Source organism: Myotis davidii, unplaced genomic scaffold (genome assembly GCF_000327345.1).
Source record: "Myotis davidii unplaced genomic scaffold, ASM32734v1 scaffold376, whole genome shotgun sequence".
Taxonomy (NCBI): Eukaryota; Metazoa; Chordata; class Mammalia; order Chiroptera; family Vespertilionidae; genus Myotis; species Myotis davidii.
The window spans coordinates 3,539,616-3,562,151 of record NW_006288121.1 but is presented as its reverse complement, the minus strand read 5'-3'; the positions used below and the strand labels follow the sequence as shown (position 1 = coordinate 3,562,151).

General features: G+C 36.5%; 1 protein-coding gene and 1 pseudogene across 1 annotated transcript in view; one reads left to right on the top strand and one right to left on the bottom strand.

Moving 5' to 3' along the window:
- The window catches only part of DNAJC1 (DnaJ heat shock protein family (Hsp40) member C1), a 145,126-nt gene that overhangs the window by 102,288 nt on the left and 20,302 nt on the right, over nucleotides 1-22,536 (top strand). Inside the window, exons 9-10 of the mRNA XM_015561458.1 lie at nucleotides 11,195-11,314; nucleotides 14,318-14,398. Of these exons, the coding sequence (XP_015416944.1) occupies nucleotides 11,195-11,314; nucleotides 14,318-14,398 (201 nt within the window). The remainder of the gene's footprint in view (nucleotides 1-11,194; nucleotides 11,315-14,317; nucleotides 14,399-22,536) is intronic.
- LOC107182511 overlaps nucleotides 21,472-22,536 on the bottom strand; it is a 3,088-nt pseudogene continuing 2,023 nt past the window's right edge.

Sequence of the window (22,536 nt, the reverse complement as noted above, 5' to 3'; positions counted from 1 at the left end):
CAAACTGGTTAGGGCTGGATATATTTTTTTTAGGACATTTTACCCAAAAGGAGAATATTCATTTTTCTCAAGTATACATGGAACATGTTCCAGAATATACCACAAAGAAAATCTCAGTAAATTTAAGAAGGATGAAATCATATCTAGCATCTCCTTCAGTCAAAATGATATGAAAGTAGAAATCAATTACAAGAAGAAAACTGAAAAACACACAAATACATGGAGGCTAAATAACATGCTACTAAACAATAAATGAATTAACAACAGGATCAAAAAAGAAATCAAAAGACACCATGAGACAAATGGTAATGAAAACACAATAGCCCAAAAATCTATGGTACACAGCCAGAGCAGTTTTCAAAGGAAAATTTATAGCAATACAGACTACTGCAAGAAACAAGAAAAATCTCAAGTAAACAATCTAAACTTTCATCGAAAGGAACTAGAAAGGGGACAAACAAGTAGAAAGAGAAAATAAGGATTATAGTAGAAATAAACAAAATAGTCTAATAAAATAGAAAAGATGAATGAAATCAAGAGCTGATACTTTGAAAAGATAAACAAAATCGATAAACCTTTAGCCATACTCATCAAAAAAAAAGGGGGGGGGTGCCTAAATATAATAAATCAGAAATGAAAGAGAAGTGACATTTGACATCACAGAATTACAAAGAAATATAAGAAAATACTACGAACAATTAAACACCAGCAAATTGGACAACCTTAAAGAAATGGCTGAATTCCTGGAAATATATAATGTTCCAAGACTGAATCAGGAAGGAATAGAAATAGAAAATCTGAACAGACCAAAAACTGCTAACTAAATTAATTCAGTAATGAAAAAACTTCCACAAACAAAAGTCCTAAACCAGATAGCTTCACAGGTAAATTTACCAAACATTAAAGAGAGTTAATATCTATTCTTCACAAACTATTCTAAAATATTGAAGAGGGAGTAAGGCTCCCACATTCATTTTTATGAGGCCAGCATTACCTTAATACTGAAACCAGACAAACAAACAAAAAAACTATAGGCCAATATCCCTTGTGAGCACAGATGCAAATTTTTTAATAAAATATTAGCAAACTGAATTCAGCAATACATTAAAAAGATCATACACCATGATCAAGTGGGATTTATCCCCGATGCAAAGATGGTTCAATATCCACAAATCAATTAATGTGATATCTATATAAAAGCCTAAGTGACTGAACAACTGAATGACCGAATGACTCATCAACCGGTCATTATGACATGCACTGACCACCAGGGGGCAGACGCTCAATGCAGGAGTTGCCCCCTAGTGGTCAGGTGCACTCCCAGTCAACCTCTCACAGCCCCTCCCCCTGGCCGGTGCACCAACCTCCCCTGGCACCAGCCAGCCAGCTAACCTCCCGTGGCCCCTCTCCCCGGCCAACCAGCCCCGGGCCCCAATCGGGCGGGAAACAGCCCCAATCAGCCTCATTCCCCACCTGTGCATGAATTCGTGCATCGGGCCTCTAGTATACAACATAAAATGAAGGATCAAATCATATGATCATATAAATAGATACAGAACAGCATTTAACAAAAAACATCCATTTATGATGTAAAAAGAAAATTCTTGGCAAATTAGGAATACAGAGAACATACTCAACATAATAAAGGCCATATATGACAAACCCATAGCTGACACCATAATGGTGAAAAGCTGAAAGCTTGCTTTCTTTAAGATCAGGAACAACACAAAATGTCCATACCACTTTTATTCAACATAGTATTAGAAGCCCTAACCACAACCATCAGAACAGAAAAAGAAATAAAAGCCATCCAAATTGGAAAGAAAAAAGTAGAAATGTCATTATTTTTAGATGACATGATACAATATAGAGAGAATCCTAAAGAATCCACAAAGAAACTATTAGAATAAGTGAATTCAGTAAAGTAGCAGGATACAAAATTAATATTTAGAATTCAGTTGCATTTTTACACACCAACACTGAACTATCAGAAAGGGAAACTAAGAAAACAACCCCATTTACAATTGTATCAAAAATAAAGTAACTAGGAATAAATTTAACCAAGGAGGTAAAAGACCTGTACTCAGGTAATTATAAGGTACTGAAGAAATAGATAGAAGATACAAATAAATGGAAGTAAATACCATACTCATGGATAAGAAAAATTAACATCATTAATATGTCCATACTACCCATCGTGATCTAGATTCAGTTCAATTCCTATCAAAATACCAATCACATTTTTCACAGGACTAGAACAAATAATTCAAAATTTTATATGCAACCACAAAAACACCCAAATAGCCACAGCTCTCTCAACAAAAAGAAGAAAGAGATACCACACTACCTGATATCAAACTATACTACAAAGCTATAGGAATCAGACCAGCATGGTACTAGCATAAAAATAGACACATAGACCAATGGAAGAGAATAGAAAGCCCAGAAATAAATCCACACTTACAAGGTAAGTTAATATAAGACAAGTACATTACAATGGAATAAAGATAGTGTATTCAATAAAGGGTGGGAAAATTGGACAATGAGTGCAAAAAAAATGAAACCTAGACCATGTTCTTACACCATATACAAGAATTAGCTCAAAATGGATTAAAGACTTTAATGTTAAACTTCTAGAAAATAACATAGGCAGTAAAATCTTTTACATTTCTCTTAGCAATATTTTTCTGACATGTCTCCTTGAGCAAGGCAAACAAAAGAAAAAGTAAACAAATGAGACTAACTCAAACTAAAAAGTTTTGCAGGGCAAAGGAAACCATCAACAAAATGAAAAGCCAACCTACTGAATGGGAAAAGCTATTCAGCAATGATACATTTGATAAATCCAAAATTTATAAAGAATTCATGTAACTCAACACCAACAAAACAAACAATCCAATTAAAAAATGGGCAGATGACCTGAATAGCTACTTCTCCAAAGAGGATGTACATTACAGATGGCCAACAGACATATGAAAAGATGTTCAGTGTCACTACTCATCAGAGAAATACAAATTAAAACTACAATTGGTTCCATTGGTTGGAACATCATTCCCAAAAGGGTGCAGTTCAGTTCTGGTCAGGACACATACCTTGGTTGTGGGTTCAATCCCCAGTTGACAGTATGGGAGGCAACCAATCATATTTTTCTCTCTCAAATCAATAAACAAATTCTCTGTTGAGCTATCAACTCACACCTGTCAGAATGGCTATCATCAATCAACAAACAACAAGTGTTGGCGAGGATGTGGAGAAAAGGGAACTATTGGTGAGAATGAAAATTGGTGCAGCTACTATGGAAAAACAGTATGGAGGTTCCTCAAAAAATTCAAAATGGAACTACCTTATGACCCAGCAATTCCACTTTGGGTATATATCTGAAGAAACCCAAAACACTAACTCAAAAGAATATATGTTCATTGCAGTGTTATTTATAGTAGTCAATATATGGAAGCATCCCAAGTGCCTATCAATAGACAAGTGGATAAAGAAGTGGTACATGCCGAAGCCGGTTTGGCTCAGTGGATAGAGCATTGGCCTGCGGACTGAGGGGTCCCAGGTTCGATTCCGGTCAAGGGCATGTACATGGGTTGCGGGCACCTCCCCAGTGGGAGATGTGCAGGAGGCAGCTGATCGAGGTTTCTCTCTCATCGATGTTTCTAACTCTCTATCTCTCTCCCTTCCTCTCTGTAAAAAAATCAATAAAATATATTTTTAAAAAAAGAAGTATTCCATATACAATGGAATACTACTTGGCCATAATAAAGAACGAAACCTTACCTTTTGCACCAGCATGGACGGACTTAGAGGTCAAACTCAGTGAAATAAGTCAGACAGAGAGATAACAACCATATGATTTCACTTACATGTGAAATCTAAAGAAAAAAAATCAATGAAACAAAATAGAATCAGACTCAGAGATTAGACTGCTGGTTGCCAGAGGGGAAGGGATTAGGGGGGTGGGTGAAAAGGTGAAGGGATTAAGAAGTACAAACTGGTAGTTACAAAATAGGGGGCTGTAAAGTACAGCATGGGGAATATAGTCAATAATAGTCTAATAATTGTGTGGTGCCTGATGGGTATTGGACTTTGTAAGTTATATGCATGTCTAATCACTATATTGACACTTGAAACTAATATATATTGTGTCAACTTATTGAAAAAAAATGTTAAGCCCTAGCCAGTTTTGCTCAGTGGATAGAGCGTCGGCCCGGGTTCAATTCCGGTCAAGGGCACCCACCTCGGTTGCAGGCCCTCCTCCCCAGCCCTGGCCCTGGTCAGTCCTGGTCAGGGCACGTGCAGGAGGCAACCAATCAATGTGTTTCTCTCACATCAATATTTCTGTCTTTCCCTTTCTCTTCCACTCTCTCTAAAAATCAATGGAAAAGTAACCTCGGGTGAGGATTTAAAAAAAATTTTTTTAAGAAAATGGTGCATACACATACACAAAGAGGAATATCATTGTATTGTTCAGGCATTAGAAAAAGAAATTCTGCCACTTGTAACAACACATTCATGCACCTTGAAGGCATGATGTTTTGTGAAATAGGTCAGAAAAGGAGAAACACCACGTGTTCTCACTTATCTGTGGAATCTTTAAAAAACAAGTTCATAGATACAGAGCACAGATTGATGGTTGCTAGAGGTTGCAGGAGTGGTGTGCAGGGGTGAGGTGGGAGTCAAATGGATGAAGGGTGTCGACAGGTACAAACTTCCAGTTATAAAGTAAGTCATGGAAGTGTAATGTACAGCACAGTGACTGTAGTTAGTAATACTTATATTTCATATTTGAAAGTTGGTAAGAGTAAATCTTTAAAGTTCTCTTTACAAGAAAAATATATTCTGTAACTAAGTATGATGACAGATGTTAACTAGACTTATTGTGATGATCATTTCACAATATATACAAATATCAAATCATTATGATGTACAACTTCAACTAATATAATGTTGTCTGTCAGTGATAACTTAATGAAAAATAAAATCACTTCTGTAGCTTTGTATGTCATGCAGAGTAAATGAGCCTTAGAGTGGCCTTTCAGCCCTTTGATTTTTACCTCCTCACCTCTCTGGACTCATCTCCCCCACTGCCCTCTTTGCCTGCTGTGCACCAGCCTCGCAGGTCATCTTGCTGTTCCTTAGCCATCCCAAACGTGCTCCCACCTCCAGGCCTCTGCAATTTGCAGTTCCCTGTACCTGAACTGATCTTCCTGTATCAGCTCTCTTACAGGATGGCAAAGCACCATGACCCTTAGTAAATATTTTTTTGTTCACTTCTCAAGGGGGTGGTATTTATTCTTGCTCCCAAAAAAAAAGGAGTTATAAAGGTATTTGGTCTGTTTGCATTGTCTTGAGCCAGTGTTTCTCAAACTCTGTAGTAAAAGACCAGGTTTTAAATTTTTTTTTTTATTTGCTTCTGACCAATCTGTGGTCCTGTTGTGCCTAATAAGAATGCAGCTCGCTCTTCATGTCATTCCCCCATTCTAGTTTAACAACATCCCAACTGATGTATATTCTGTTTAAAAGAAGAATTGAGCCCAGCTGGTGTGGCTCAGTTGGTTGGGCAGCATCCCATGCACCAAAAGTTTGCTGGTTCTGTTAGGTTTGATTGAACAATTGAATCAATACCCACTCCCCTGGGAACTGACACCCTCTCCCCCCCACCCACTCCCCACTTCACGGTGGACATTCCACTTGCCTAGACCACAATCCGCTTGCTAAGACCATTATCTCTCCCCTCCAGACTTCCCAAGATCTGGACCTGCACAGAGAATTCTCCGCCCAGAAAAAGCCCGCCTAGAGTCCTTTAAAAACCTCTGATTCCCGTCACTGGGGTGCTGGAGCCATTTGGGGTTCAGCCACCTGGTGTGTGGATGATCGAATAAATTTGTAATCCTTCACCATTCTGACCTGGTGTGTTCCTCCTTTGGCGACCTAGCAGTTCAATTCCTCGTCAGGGCACATGCCCAGGTTGTGGCTGGATCCCTGGTAGGGGACATGCAAGAGGCAGCTGATGGATGTTCAGCTCTCACATCCCTTTCTCTTCTCTCTCTCTAAAAAATCAAAATATTTTTTAATAAATAAATAACGGAAGAGTTGACTGATCACATACTTTGTTGTGGCAGTATTAAATCCCTGTTTCTAATCTTTATTCTATGTTTCTAAACTTTGGTGCAGATGGGTAATAATTTTCAGGTTGGTGCTTTTATCAGTGGGTGTACTCCTATTGATGGTGGAAGTGGAGATCTTGGGGGGCCGCAGGAAGAATAATTTCCTGAGGGAGGATGAGGTATTGTGGAAAGCTTTATTGATGAAATAACGTTAAGGGAGTTCCCCCTCCAAGACGCCATCTCACTCAGTCCTGCCATGGAAAATCTCCCATTTTGTCTTCAGCAGGCTAGGATTAAAACCACTACCCAAAGTCTTTGCTCCATGTTAAAGCCCAGTTCAGTCCAGCATCAGGCTAGCTTAGCTTGTGTTCCCACTGCAGTCCATCGCTTCCAGGATCACATGCAAGCTGGCCTGAGGTACGGAATGAGTAAGTGCCGGGAAGCAGGAGTGAAGCAAGAGGAACAAAAGAGCAAGTTTCTTTGGGGATTTTAACTAGAAACTTAACCAATGAATCTTTCAGGATTTCACACGCTTGCAGTGGCTCCATCCCTCTAACCAATCCATGCTAGACTGACTGGCAAGCATCTTCCCTATCACCCTGACTTCACTGCGCATGTGCCCATCTGTTGGAATCCTTTCCCCAGTGACCTGCAAGGAGTGGACCAGGGGTTTCCTGGGAAGCATGAAGTTCCTGCTTCCTGGTGAAGTTGCCCAGATGATCATGCCCTTTGCTTTCTTCCTATTATTAATAACTAGCTAGTTAAGATGGTAACAGTGCCACCCCAAAGAACATACTTTACAATCACTGGTCCAGATGGGATCTCTTTTTTGGCAAGGCGGCTAATCATAGATGAGGAGTCCTTGTGGACACATGAAATACTGAGTGTGCTAAAGGATCACAACAGTAGAACGATAGTTTGGGATGAGTTGCAAACTTTCTTCAAAGAGTTTCTCTCCCTAAGAGTGAAGAGATATTTAAAGTGATTTGTTTTTATTTCTGTTGTTTGCTTCTTCTTTACATACCATTTTTCCACATATATAGTGAAATTGGAAAGGAAAATGTGTAGCCAAAAGCCAAATTGACATTCTAAAACACGAAGTCAGTGTAGGACATAGAATCAGAAGTTAGCATGTTATTCGATTATTAGCTATATCAACCACATCATTAGATATACATCTGATATTTTAACTGGATGATGTTATATAAGGATATTATTTTTTTATATATAACATATCTTGGAAGTGTCAATGTAAGAAATGTCCAAACCTGTAAGAATTTTTATGAGTTTATTTACACCAAACTGATGACAATTGCCAGAAAGCAAAATCTCAGCAGATTGAGAAAATGCACCTTGTTTTATACACTGAAAGCAAAGTGGGGAGGGGGGAAGTATTCCTGGGATTGGATAAAAGGTAAAACATTTGTGGGTATAGGATAGTTAACAGTCAATAATTAGCATGATAATAATAACAATGAGGGCATTTATGGTCTCTGCTCTGGCTTGGTGGTTGTGCTTTGAGGGGTCCAGAAAAAAGGAAATTACTTTGATATTCCAAAGTTACTGTTAACAAATATGTTATCTTAGTTGCAAAAAAAAAAAAAAAGAAGACAGGCTCAGTTAAAGATTGGCCTTTGTTAGGGAAAAATACCCACGTAGGACATGGCTACCAGCTAAGAACTGCTTTTAGTTAGGAGGTTTCACTTTCAGACCATTTGTGTCCTTACTTTAGGTCTGGAGTTTGTAAGACACCATTAGGCCTCGCCTGAGCTTGTCAGGTTTATTATGTGGCCCCTTTTTCGTCCACAGAAGTTATGAATTGCACTGAATCTATTAAAAATTACTGGGTCAAAAATTGCAACTTCTTTAATTATATAAATAATTATTAACAAGTCATTTCAATAGAAACATTGTTCATTAGGGAATTTCAATATCTACTTATTAGATAGAAATGGACCTTTTGTCATTCAAGTATGAAAATAATTAATAATTACATTTAAATTTTTTATTTTAATTTGGCCATAAATTTTCAGTGCCGAGTAAATTGCATGATCCTCTTTTTAATTAACATTTTATGTTCTAAAGCTTTGAGGGGAAAAGTGTATTTAGATTTCTTTAAAAATATAACGTGTGTTTTGCTACAACCTTCAACTCCTATCCCCCAAGCATAGTAAGGATTTTCAAGGGCACCAAATCTTTGACATAGCTGGATTTCTGACAAAAATCTATCCCAAAGGGACATTATTTGGGAATACAATTTAAAATTTCATATCATCTCTTACTTTTGGGTCATTACATAAAAATATTGAATAATTTGAAAACTTACTTTTTATTTTGTATTCAGTATGGAGAGTTATCCCCAGAGTGGGGCTTTTCTGATGCAAAATTGGAATGCTCATGTAGTCACAACAGCTGTCCCCACACCATGTGGTATCTTCCATTACTTTACTAAAGAGATGAATTTTTGGCCCAGTGTCTCGGTAATAATGGACACACATGGTTTTACGTGGCAAAGCCGTATGCTTATGCATTCATTTGACTTTCACAGCTCCAGTTGGCTCCAGATTAGAACAAGGAGAATACATTCACACCATGGCCACCCTCATAGCTGCCTTAGTGGCTGGGTCACAGTAGGCTCTATTGCTTCTAAAGACACAGCTAACTATTGCTGAGGAATTGCACATTCACCAAAGAGAGAATAATGACTCGCTGAAAGTATTCTCTCTCAAAGGTTTCAGATTATGGTCCTAATTATTATTGATCTCTTTTTATTAATAAAAATCATGGCCATAAAATAACTACGAAACTAAAAAAGATTGTTCTAGCAGTTGATAATTTATCAGGATATCAGTCCAAATATTTGATTTAATTCTTTTCCTTCCCAGAAAAAGTGGCACCATACTTTTAGACTCATTTTATTAACGGGATTTAATAAAATTTTTAAAGCCCATTGCTCATATATGCAGCATATTTGGAAAACCATTCTCATAAAAATAGAAATTATTTTAATGAATTAGTTTACTATGTGAAACAATACCTATATATTATTGACATTTTAAACAATTTTGTTTGCTCCAAACATAGTTGTTATAATTAATCAGAAGTAAATGTAAGATGATTTTATTTAGTGTGAAATTGCATTGATATACTATATAGTTTGAATACTATAATCTCTGCAGTGTCAACTTAATGCTCTTTTTGGTATAACTCTATACTATAAGCTTATATTTAAATTCTTAACTCTTTAGCATTTCTGAAATCAACTGGTACAGTTATTTTAAAGTTTTTATATTTTAGCATTAAAAATATGCTTTCCTTGAAAAATCCAGTTATGTCCCTCTGAATAATACTTTTTCCCCTAAACAAAGTAAAACCAAGCAGAAAAGAAAGAAAACATTCAGTGTAAAATTTTAATTACCTGATATGGAAAATTAGATTTCTGATATCATTAAATATCAAAGAAATTTCAACCATACCGAATGTAGGCTACTTTTTTATGTGAATTTATGCATGGATCTTAAGGGTTGTACTGATGAATATGTTCGAGGCTTTCAGCTTTTAGTGGATACAAAATAGAATGATTGATAAAATCCTCCCTACTATTGGCTATTATTTACTGACTCTTAAGTGGCAGGTTGTATTTATGCCAATTTATCTGCTTCAGGGAACATTCTTGATAGCAGAACAAAGTGAATAAAAGTAGTTTGCTTTGCAAATGAATGCAAATGGGAGCGCCTTTGGGAAAGCCCTTTAACAGGGCAGTGCACTCTGATTATGAGTGAAGCTGCCATTTGGACTTGGTGAAAAGAGCACGCTTGAACCATTGATTGGGGGAGACAGTAAAAAGTCAGGAAGGGCCCCGTTAAGCTTGCAGTGAGGCAGGCGGATGTCAGTGTGGTTAGAACACAGTGGGAGAATGACAGGGAGGATTAGTGTCAGGGAGAAGCTTTGCTGTAGCTGTGGAGATAGTCCCTGGGGTCACTCACCTCTGACTGTGGTTCTGTGCTGATGGTTCTGTAATGCAAACGCCCTGATGTATGCCTGTTCATTATCGGAAATGGTGATTAGAAAAGGTATTTGTCTCAAAGGTTTCCTTCTTTCGTTTTTTTCTTTCTTTATAATTAAAGAAAAATAAAGTGGGCTTCCTCCATCTTGCTGCTGACTCCTAGAGAATTGTTTAATACCAGAGTGGTTACTGCCCTTGGTAGGGAATAGTTTAATGCTAAAATGTAATGTGAAATAATTGTAACATGTTTGTTTGTTATTTGATAATAGTTTTTTTGCTTTGCTCAGCTTTGGGTTTGACCAAGTGGTCGTGCTGAATAAAATGCAGAGAATGTGCTTGAATGTTTGCTTTTGCAAAATAAAAAATCTGTAATATTTCAAGGTATTTTATTATTCAAATTAATAATTTGATTAATTTTTAGGAGCTGTTTACCTTCTCAAAAATGAAATGTTGCTTTGCACAGACTTGATGGTTTAAGTGTTGGTCCCATGAGTTTCTAATTCTATTTCTGCTTCCAAATTTTATAAAATGGTAACATTTGATAAGTTAAACTTTTTGAAAATACATGATTTTTAGAATATTGTTACTTAGAATGAACAAAATAGATCTTTGTCTCAATTATGATTCTTGATCTCTACATTTACTTGTTGACATTTTCATTTATGCTTATACTTGAAAGAAAGCAATAAAAACATTTTTTTTAACTTTAAAGTATAGTGACTATATATGAGGCATTTGTAAGCAGCAGTGACAACAATGCATTTCATAGGCTTTGTGAATGGTTTCTCACTAATGCAGAACTGACTTACCTTTTTTTTTTTTTTTCAAATTTCTTCAAAAGCCTGACTTCACAATATTTCTGCTTTTTTATTTGGTATACATAGGAAAATGTAAAAGGCTGCTGGAGCTTTGCATCCTAATGTTAAACATGCAACCCAAACCTCTATCTGAACTATTAGATACATTGTGATATTATTGTTTTTGCAGGAAGCATATTGCCAATAGTTCGTTTCACAGGTTTATTAAATGTATTAGCAAACATTCTTTAAATTGTCTTTTATCCCTTAATATTTTGCAGGCACCTGAATGGACAGAAGAGGACCTCAGCCAGCTGACAAGAAGTATGGTTAAGTTCCCAGGAGGGACCCCAGGTCGATGGGAAAAGATTGCTCACGAATTGGGTCGATCGGTGACAGATGTGAGTTCACTCAGATTTGCATTGTATGGAGAGTGAAAATCCAGAAAAGCAAACTATGTAGAAGGTAGACATAAATGCCTCCACCATTCTCTTTGGAGAAAGGCTACAACCCTTTTAGGACCTGGAAGTGAACTATTAACGAAATAGGCAAGAAGCAGATTTCAGCCAGTCCCATGATCCACAGTTAGCAACTGTTTAAGGAATTCTAGTGTTTAGAGACTTAAGCTAGTTTTGTATTTAGAGTGACTCCTTCAGCTTTGGGGAGAAAAATAGCTCTCAGACTTATCAGAATTAGAAAAGTTATAGTTCATAAAAAGGGGAAAAAAATAAAAAGAGAAGTTTTATTACAGCTGGATCTTTTTAACGCTGGAATTATACACATTCCTTGGTGTAGATATTTAGACAGGTGGTTTGCATTAATTAAATCAACAGTATCCCTATGTTTGTTTTTATCTTAAGGATGATGCCTACCATCTATTTTGACAAGTTGTTTAAAACCCTTCCCTCCTCTTTCCCCCCACCAAAAAAAAATGCACACACACGTAATATGACAAGCTATACCTGGCATTTAAAAAAAACAAAGTATTTACCTGGACAGTGTTAGATTTATCACTTTGGGTACTTTTATTGAGGAAATTTAAGGCAGAGAATCTTATTAAGACATCTACCACAGTGCCGGACAAGTACTACGCAGTAAATGTTTACTTGATATTGAAAGAAATTTTTATTTTCATCAGTGTGATCCTTATTTTTACAAATAATAGTAAGTAGTCTTTACTAAAGTTCTTTACTGAATTTATTTAAATTATCTACTTTAAATAAATCCTGTAGATCTAAAATATTTATGAGGTTACTGAAAGCAAAGATTCAAATGTCCTCAATTCCATTAGTAAATGGTGGACCTTTTCTGATAATGAACAATTTAAAAACCTGAAAAATGATTGATAAGCACAACCACCAAACAGAAAAGCTTGTTACATAAAATGCTGTTACCTTTTTGTAGTAAATTACAATCTTTTAATTTAAAACAAACTTATAGAACATATTACTGTCAATTTTTAAATAGTTCTTTAAGAGTTTTAAATTAATAAATATAGGAATGTTTTTAATGCCATATAAATCTTTTTAAAATCACTCTTAAAATATTGTTAAGATGTTTTTTATTATTTTGGCTTCAGAGTTAAAGTCTGATCATGTGGAAAAATAGTTCTTATATCTTGTAACATTTTTTCCCCTGTGTTTCATGAGGAGACCAGTTATCTTAGGTGACTGGGAAAGAACCATGAGGATACACATTAAGTACTATGACCCTCTAGTTATACAACTGTATACTGTTAATATAATGATTAACGAAAATTACTAAAACAATTTTCAAAAGGTTATCAAACCAATATTGGCTTAATAGGACTCAAATTTTTATTTAATTGCCAAATGAGAAATAATAGTTCACTAATTTAGTGTCTCTTTTGAAGACAGCTTTTAACTTTTTAAATAATATTTCTTTGAGGCCTTACAGTTAATAATGCCAAAGGCAGATAGGATATTGAGTAGAGCAGTATTTTACATTAATTTATCATTATCATGTGCTTAAATTTTTAATCTATATTTTTTTTAAGAGGAGAGAAATGAAAGTTTAAATGCTAAGAATATACATGATGTAACCAACAGAGCCTTGAGATGGCTAGTTAGTATCATAGATCTAAACATAATTTAAAGAGTTGTTTTAGTGCAACAGTCCCCGGATAAGCAAAGACACCTTTTCAAACTTTCGCAAATTCATTCCAGGTGTTTCAAATTTTTTTCTTCTAGAAAACTGCCAGTTTTCTCTTTGCCAAAACTGAAGGGAGACTAATCCCTTGTCTGTAATAGATATTCCTGCTCTTACTGTAGTCAGATATGACTTCTTGAGATTTTTTTTCCTCCAACTATTAGTTCTATTTTCATAATGCTAGCAGTTCCTTATAGATCAGTATTTAGTGTACCGAAATGCCATTGTAACTTTTCTTCTGTGTCAGTTATAGAGACTCACTGTATTTTCATTCTGTGAGCATCATCTCCATAGTTGGCCTGTACATTTCATTTCACTAACTACACACACACCTATAAATTACTCTTTAAAAGAGAACAGGTGTCTGAAGACTCATAATTCATTTTAGTGAACACACAGTAAATTCCATTGAAGCAGCTGAAATGGGTTTGGCTAATACAGGTGCCTTTACTAGAATGTTAACTAAAAGTTAACCACACATTACAAGATCACTTTTTGGCTTATGGTGTTAATTAGATTTGTTTTCATTAAGTGTTTGATTATGAAAAAGAAGGCAAGTTCAGTCTGCTGTCCTTGAAACCTCTGCATACTGACCTGATCACCTGTGCCAGTTCTCCCCTGCTCTGCACATCTGGTTTTTGACCTGTTTTCCTTGCTAAATTTGTAGCTTCAGGGTTTGTTCTCTTTCCTTTGAGAAACAATTGACCTTTTTCAGGGAGGGGTGAGAGTGTAGCCCTGGTGGGATCTTTATAGTCTTGATTTAGGTTGACAGATTACAATGAAAAATGCATTTAATTCCTCAATTAAGAAAGGAGTTTTCAGTGTATTAATTGTCATAATTAATGACAATTGCTAAATTTTACTCCAGGTAAATACAAGCAATATTATTAGCATTGTAAAACATGAATGCAAAGTATATTTTAACTCAGATATACCTAAACTATAAGACCTATTTTATTATATACCAAATCTTTTAAATGTTAATATATGCCTTTCAGCAAATAACTCATAACCCCAAAGAGCACTCCACTTGTAAAAACAACAGGAAACAAAAGCTGTCTGGCATGTAAAGCCAACTTTAATGTGATTATTAACTGCAGATTTTCTAAGTTAAGGTCAGGGAGCCTCAGATTTCTTGCCCGTGAGGTAGTATCATTCTCTAGCCTGAAAGGATGTAAACTGATTCTGCTTCTCTCCGTGGTCACTAATCTCTTACGTTCTGGTTGTGATAACAGACTGATTGGAGATTTTCTGCCTGCTTGGAAAAGACCCAGTTAGGCAGCAAAACAAAAGACAGGTGGGTAGATTTAAACAGACTTTTATAATTACCTTAGTACCACAGTGAGAGGTAAGATGTGTGTAGTTAGATAAGTGTCCCCATATGAGAGGGAAAATAATAAAATTCTCAATTTTACCTTCTATCACTATAACAGAGAGATAAAGGAGATGCCTACTGGGGGGACTTTATGTGCTATGGCAGTTGTTTCAAAAATATATCTGGATTATTCAATAGAAAATAAACTTTATGGTTTATCAGTGAACTAAATATGTAGTAATTATTTTGGCAAATATGTTGCTATAACTTCTTAGAGTCAGACTAGTCCTACACAAGTTGTAAAGATGACAAGGTTAGTATTTTTAATTTTCTGTCTTCATTCACCCTTGCTATCTTCTTAACCAGGTTTCTTGCTCTAGTAGCTCTCTGGCCCTCAGCCTGATCGCACATTCCTCTCCTTCCCTTCTTCCCTCACACTCTCAACCCCAGGACCTTAAAGACATTTAAATGTTAGCAAGGAATGGGTTCTTTAATCCATTCTTCTTGCTAGATAAGTCACCAGCTGATCTAATAACCAATTTTCAATATGATATTAATAGAAAATAATTGACTGTATTACTAAATACACACACACATGGATTTTAATAGAAGCCTTCTTCTTTTTTTAAGTTAGATTACAAGTCGTGTGTGTGTGTGTGTGTGTGTGTGTGTGTGTGTATTGAATTTAGAGGGAGAGAAAGGGGGAGGGAGAGAGAGAGAAAGAAAAACATCGATTGTTGCCTCCTGTATGCACCCTAACCTCACTCGGACACAGGGACTGAACCTACAACCTGGGTATGTGCCCTGATCAGGAATCGAACCAGCAAACCTTTCCATGCACACTCAACCAACTGAGCCACACCGGCCAGGGCAAGCCTTCAGTTGCTTATCCCAAGTATATGAATGATTAATGTAAGAATTTCAGGCAATTTGACTGCCTGTTTAAAGAAAAGAGAAGGCAGAGCATTATTTTGAGGAAAATAGGACCTTTTGGTATCCGTGGGGGAAACTACATAATTAATTGCTTAATTTGTTCAATGACCTCATTAGAATGTTGCTATTATATGATTTCTGGGCCAGAGGTTTACAGATTTGCATTTCATGTCACCATTTCTGACTCAGCATTGAGCAAAATCATAGGAAAGGATTATAAAAGGTATATTCACTACATGAGCATAACACTGCAAGAGTCAGTTTCAGTTAAAAGGTCAAACCAACATTTTCCTTTTTTTTACATTTTTTTATTGATTTTAGAAAGAGAGGGAGGGAGAGAGAAACATCAATGTGAGATGGCCTGCCTCCTTCATGCCCCTAAGAGCCCCAACCTTGGCATGGCCTGACCTGTCCAACGACCCTTCTGTGTACCGGACAGCACCCAACCAACGGGGCCATTTGGCCAGCGTGGCAGCAACATTTTTATACTTAACTACTCTACATAATAATATTGATTATTCCATCATCTATTTTCATAGTATTTTACATTTTTCAAGACATTTTACTTGATCTTCACAACAGCATTGTGAGGTAGATTAGGCAACCGTTTTACAGTTGCGTAAACTGCTCCTAAGATATTTGTTCAAGGTGACACAACAATTAGTGTTGGGACACCAGATATTGTGATTCCTCCTCTAATATATTAGCACTGCTTCATGCTGTTTTATTGCTGTGGATATGAAAAACACTGTAAATGTGTCTAGAGACTTTTATTAGAATTTTTTTTTTTGGTAAAACGATGTTCATATCGAAAAAAGAAACTTTAAAATACACTGAAATTTTTTTTAAATGTTATAATCAACCACAATAAAAAATGACTCCTGTAGACATTTTATTTTATACCATTTAGAGTCGAGTCCTCCTATAGCGGCATATGACTAGACATAATTTTAACCGTATCAGTCTGCATCCTGCCCTTTTCACGTTGCTGTGGAACATACGCTCTTGTCTGTGAAAGAGCCTGAGCATCTTTCTAACCCTTACACGATGCTCCCTGTTGTCTTGATGTAATTAAGGAACATCCTACTGGTTGTCATTTAAATTGCTTCCTTTTTACTGTTTTCCTGAGAGGTCTGTTTTGTGGGGGTATTTTTTTCATTCATCTTTCCACTTCTATCCATTTTACCTTGTATCCTAGAATTAGAGCCGCTTGGTTCAAGAATATGGATGTTTTCAGAACCTTTGATGTCTCTAAAACTGGCCCCCAGGGAGGTAGTGACAATATACTATGGTGCCACGTTAGCACATGAGAGGCCCCTTCCTCAGTGTCCCATCAGCACTGAACATCCTGTTTTGTTTTTCATCATTGCTTGTCAAATAAGTGAAAAGTGCTATGGACTGATTTTGTAAAAAATAAAGTTTTTTTGAATATATTTTTATTGATTTTAGGAAAGGAGAGGGAGAGATAGAAGCATCAATGATGAGAGCAAATCACCGATCATCTGCCTCCTGCACGCCCCTTACTGGGGATCGAGCCAAAAACCCGGGCATGTGCCTTGACTGGGAATCGAACCATGACCTCCTGATTCATACATTGACTAAAGTCAATCAGTGAGCTACGCTGGCCAGGCTAACAAAAAGTTTTTTTTAACATCTCTTGACATGTTCATATAATTTTTCTCATATGAACAAGTGAGAATAAATATATTGCCAAGGTCCCTTCTTTATATTCCCAAGATAAACTTTACTTAGTCATATAATATTATGCTTTGAATAAATAACTTGTTTTGATTTGTTAATTTATTAGGGTTTTTGCATTTATATATTTAAGAATATTATAGAGGTATTGCTCTTTTATTAATTGGATATATTTTCCTGTCTTATGTGATTTTGTTCAATGCTGAAATAGAAATGATGACATGTAATGCAAATCTATAAACCTCTGGCACAGAAATCATATAATATATAGCAAAACTCTACCCAGGCCAATGAACAGGTTAGCAATTAATTATGTAGTTTCCCCTAATGGACACCATTCTTACTAAAATGAGGTGGAATGACTGAAAGCTAAAATGAAAATCTCCTAGAGAGCCAAATAAAAAGACAAGTAATTTTAAAATATAGAAAAGATAAGAATCATTTCAAGAGGTGTGAATCTGATTAAGAGTTTCAGTGAGACAGGCAGGGAAAACAGATACAAGAAAATTATTCAGGAAATAATATAATGTCCCTGGCCAGTATGGCTCAAGGGGATGTTGTCCTGTGCACCAAAAGGATGCCAGCTTGGTTACCGGTCAGGTACCTGCCAGGTTGCAGGTTCAATCACTAAACAGGGGGTGAGCAGGAGTCAGTCGATCAATATTTCACTCTCACATCACTGTTTTTCTCTCCCTCTCCCTTCCTCTCTCTAAAATCAATAAAAAGTATTTTTAAAATAAATTAAATAAATAATATAGTGAAGTTTTTGAGGCAGGAACACCTGAGAACAAATTCTAAGAACCTTCCAAGTCAAGTAGGATACATGGAAAAGGTGCTAGAAAAATGTATCAACACTGAGGCTACGTAGATCTTTAAAGCTTCTAGAGAGAAGATACCTCCAAAGAAGGCAAATCATAGTGACATCAGATTGCTCAGCAGCAAGGAGAAAAGGAATAATGTCTTAATAGTTCTGAAGGGAAATGGTTCTGAATCTAGAACAGACCAAGAGTGATGGTAAAGACATGGGACAAAGACTCATAGTCTTTCTTAAAATGTCTCCTGAGATTAAAGTGCAGCAAAAGAGAAAAATAAGTTAAAAGGAAAAGGAAAAATACATGGATACCAAGCACTCTATGCCCAATAGACAGAAACTCCGAGACTCCACAGTAAGATAGCCAACCACTAGCACAGTAAGTCCATGGTGAAATACAAGAATGAAGGACTATGTGAGAACAACCCTGGGAGACACGAAGATTTTATATACTAGATAATATGGCTGAGAACTTGAAAAATGTTTTATATATGAAAAAAGCCAACTACAAACTCCATAAACAACAGAAAACTATACCAAAAAAAAAAAACCAAAAACAGCGTAGTCCAAATTTAAGTACACTAAAAAGTAGAGCAAAAAATTTGATAGTGAGAACATTCTCTTTTGAACAACACGAGAAATGTGCTCACAGCATAGTACTTGTCTCTAAGGTGAATAATGTTGTTCAGATCATAATTATATAAGACCTTATATTATGACTTTTATTTCAAATATTTTATGTATTTTCAGAAGATTTTTCAATTTTTAAAAAATTGTGTAAGACTAAAACAAGTTGTTCACCAAAATATGTTCTTTCCTTGTCCAGTACGAGATTTGTAGTCAAGCACATATTTGCCCAGCAACACTGCACTTGCAAGCACTGCCCTCACCCCCAAGCTCTGTTGTGGCCAGAGGAGCATGATTGAAGTGTTGTGTGTTCATAGGAGCTCTTACTTACTTTTCCTTACCTCTAAGCTGGAATACCTGCAACCAAAAACAGCTGCCCTAAAGGATGGTGGAGAAGCATGATGGAGAGAACCTACATGCATGGAGTAAAAGAAAAACTGTAGATAGTGACAAATGCTATGAAGAAAAATAAAGCAACAGAATACGAGGTTAGAAACTGAAGGGAGTTGCATTTTTTAAAAGTGTTCCAAAAAGAGTCCTCTCAGAGGGGATGCAAAGTCAGAGCAAGTTTGAGAAAGAGCGTTATAAGTAGAGGAAACAGCCCTTACTCTGGCTTTGAGGTAAGAGCATGCTTGGATGCACACAGTCCAGCAAAGCTGTCAGTGTGACTGGTAAGGAGTGCGTAGGAGGGGATTACAGATGAGACCAACGGGAGTGGAGGACCAGACCGTATTTAGGACCTCATTGGCCAAAATAAAGATGTTGGATTTTGTTCTGAGTGAGATGGGAACGCATTGGAAGATTTGGAGCAAAGGGGAGTGCAAGATCTAAAAGAGTCATTCTGGCTGCTTTGTGAAGAAGGCACCATGGAAGGGAAAGTGTGGAAGCAGAAAGACAGGCCAAATAAGAGACTCCTTTAGTTGTCTATGCAAAAGATGATGGTAGTTTGGACCGGGGTTATTGGTAGAAGGGGGAAAAAGATTGGATTTAGGGTATAATATACCAAAAGCATGTTTTCTATGTAGTACTTGTGCCCACCAGAAGAACTGTGATCAGAAATGAGTACCTCTGGGTGTAAGGAACGTTGCTTTTCATCATAAGCTCTTGTATTTACTGCCTTTTCTTTTTTTCCTTTAGCTATGTACATATATTACCTTGATGTTTAAAACTATGTTTTAAAGTATAAAGAAACAAGACATTTATTTTTAATATCTTTCCATGTCAATATATAGTCCTATCTCATTCTTTTAAAATTTATTATAAAAGCTTCATTGATTTACAGAAAAAATTGTAAAATGTATATTAAACCATAAAAGAGGCCAAATATCAAAACAATTTTAAAAAGAAAAAACTGGAGGGATCACATTTCCTGATTTCACAATGTATTACAAAGCTACACTAACCAAAACAGTATGATACTGGCATAAAGAAGACCAATAGACAATGGAACGGAATAGAGAGCCCAAAAATAAATCCGCACATACACAGTCAACTGATCTTCGGCTAGTGTGCCAAAAATACACCATGGATAGTCCCCTCAACAAATGGTGTTGAGAAAACTGGACATCCACATGCAAAATGAAATGGGACCCTTATCTTGCACCATACAAAAAATCAACTCAAATTTTCATAAGACCTGAAATTGTAAAACTCCTAGAAGGAAATGGAGGAAAACTTCATGATACTGATCTTGGGGCAATGATTTCATAAGTGACAAAAAAGCAAGTGGAAACATATTATGCTGAAAAGCTTCTGCCACAGCAAAGGAGAAGTAAAAGGTGACCATCAGGGATGGGAGCAAATATTTGCAAACCATATATCTAACCAGGAATTCATCTCCAAAATATAAAAGGACCTCCTACAACTCAACCCCGCCCCCCCCAAAAAAAATATTTTAAATGGCCAACAGGTATATGAAAAGATGCTCAAATCAGTAGTCATCAGGGAAATGCAAATCAAAATCACAATGAGGTATCATCTCACTCTTGTCGGGATGGCCATTAAAAATAAAAATGACAAGTGTTGGCAAGCATGTGGAGAAATTGGAACACTTGCACGCTGTTGGTGGGAACATAAAATTATTCAGTCATTATGGAAAACAGTATGAAGATTACTCAAAAAATTCAAAGTAGGATTACTCTGTAACCTAGCAATCCCACTTCTGGGTAGATAGCCAAAAGAAGTGAAATCTGGATGTCTGAGAAATATATGCATTCTCATGTTTATTGCAGCACTATTCACAGTAGTCAAGATGCACCCCACATGAATGGCTAGGATGGAAATATGACAGATGGATGGATAAAGGAAATATTATACACACACATATGTACACTGGAATATTATTCAGCCATATAAAGAAGGAAAATTATGTACTATGCAACACCATGAATGAACCTTAAGAGCATAAGTGAAATAAGCTAGTTACAGAAGGATAAAATACCACATGATTCCATTTACATGAGATATAAAATAGTTAAGCTCATAGTAGCAACTAGTAGAAGATGGTTGCTGGCGGTTGGGGATCAGGATGGAAAGTTGCTGTCCAAAGAGTGTCTAAGGAAGTGGAACAGGGCAGTCACTGGGAAAGGTTTTGTGGAGTCAGAATTATACGACATGTGGCCCTTTGTGTCTTCTTTCATGTGACATAATATTTCAAAGGCTCATTTCTGTTGTATATATTAGTACCTCATTCTTTTTGATTGGTAATAATTTTCCCTTGTATGGATATACCACCCTTTATTCATTAGCTGATGGACATTTGGATTATTTCCACTTTTTGGCTATTATGAGTAATGCTGCAATGAATATTAACTTACAAGTCTCTGAATGAATGTATATTTTTATTTCTCTTGGTTAGATTCCTAGAAGTGTAACTACTAGGATATATAGTAAGTTTATGTTCAACTTTTAAGGAACTACCAAATTGTTTTTTTTTTCCCCATGTTAAAGCAGTCACAGTCTATTAATTAACCATTTTACAAAATAACCAGGATAGTTACCTTCATTCATCCTTCTACAAAATGGTGGTCTTTCTCTTCATTCCACCTTGTGGAAGATCATTTGAAGGGCCACAGGAAGCTGGCTTCTTTAAAGCGCTTTCCAACCATATAGATCTCATGAATCAGATCCTCCATGCAGGTGGATGCTATATTTACCAAGAGATCAAGCAATCAGTATGTTACCTGTCCAGTCAATTCGTTTTTTGTTGATTTTCGCATAACCATGCTTATAGATCAATTCATGTACTAACATCAGGTTTGGGTACCCTCATGCACTACATGGTCCAATAGTCCTCATCATGTTAATGGAACCCTTGTTGAGCTTAACAAAGGTGCATTGAAGGTCTGGCGAAGGCAAAGAAGCCACAGCACCTTTTGGACCTTTGGGCTCACACCACTGACACCTCTGATCTTGATGACAAATGACAGTTTGGGTTCCGCAGGTACATAGAAGTTGCCAGCTTTTCTTGCCATCCTAGCCATTTGAATCTCAGTTCTGTACATCTGCCTGTATTCCTGTGATTGTGCTTAGCTTTTTCATAGATAAGCTTCCTCCTTGCCTTTCGTAGCATCTTCTGGGCAAACGTCTTTCTCGGGTGCTTAATCTTCAGATCTGTAAGATTCCTTTGCCCCTTCTTCTTTTTTTTTTAATTAAATCTGTATTATTCAGATTATTACATTTGTTCCTCTTTTTCCCCAAAAAACTCCCCTCCACCAAGTTCCCATGCCACCCTCCGCCCTCACTCCCCACCCACTGTCCTCATCCATAGGTGCACGGTTTTTGTCCAGTCTCTTCTCGCATCTCCCACACCTCTTTCCCCACCAAGAATAGTCAGTCCATTCCCTTTCTATGCCCCTGATTCTATTATAATCACCAGTTCATTCTGTTCATCAGATGATTTATTCACTTGATTTTTAGATTCACTTGTTGATAGATGCATATTTGTTGTTCATAATTTGTATCTTTACCTTTTTCTTCTTCTTCCTCTTCTTAAAGGATACCTTTCAGCATTTCATATAATACTGGTTTGGTGGTGATGAACTCCTTTAGCTTTTCCTTATCTGTGAAGC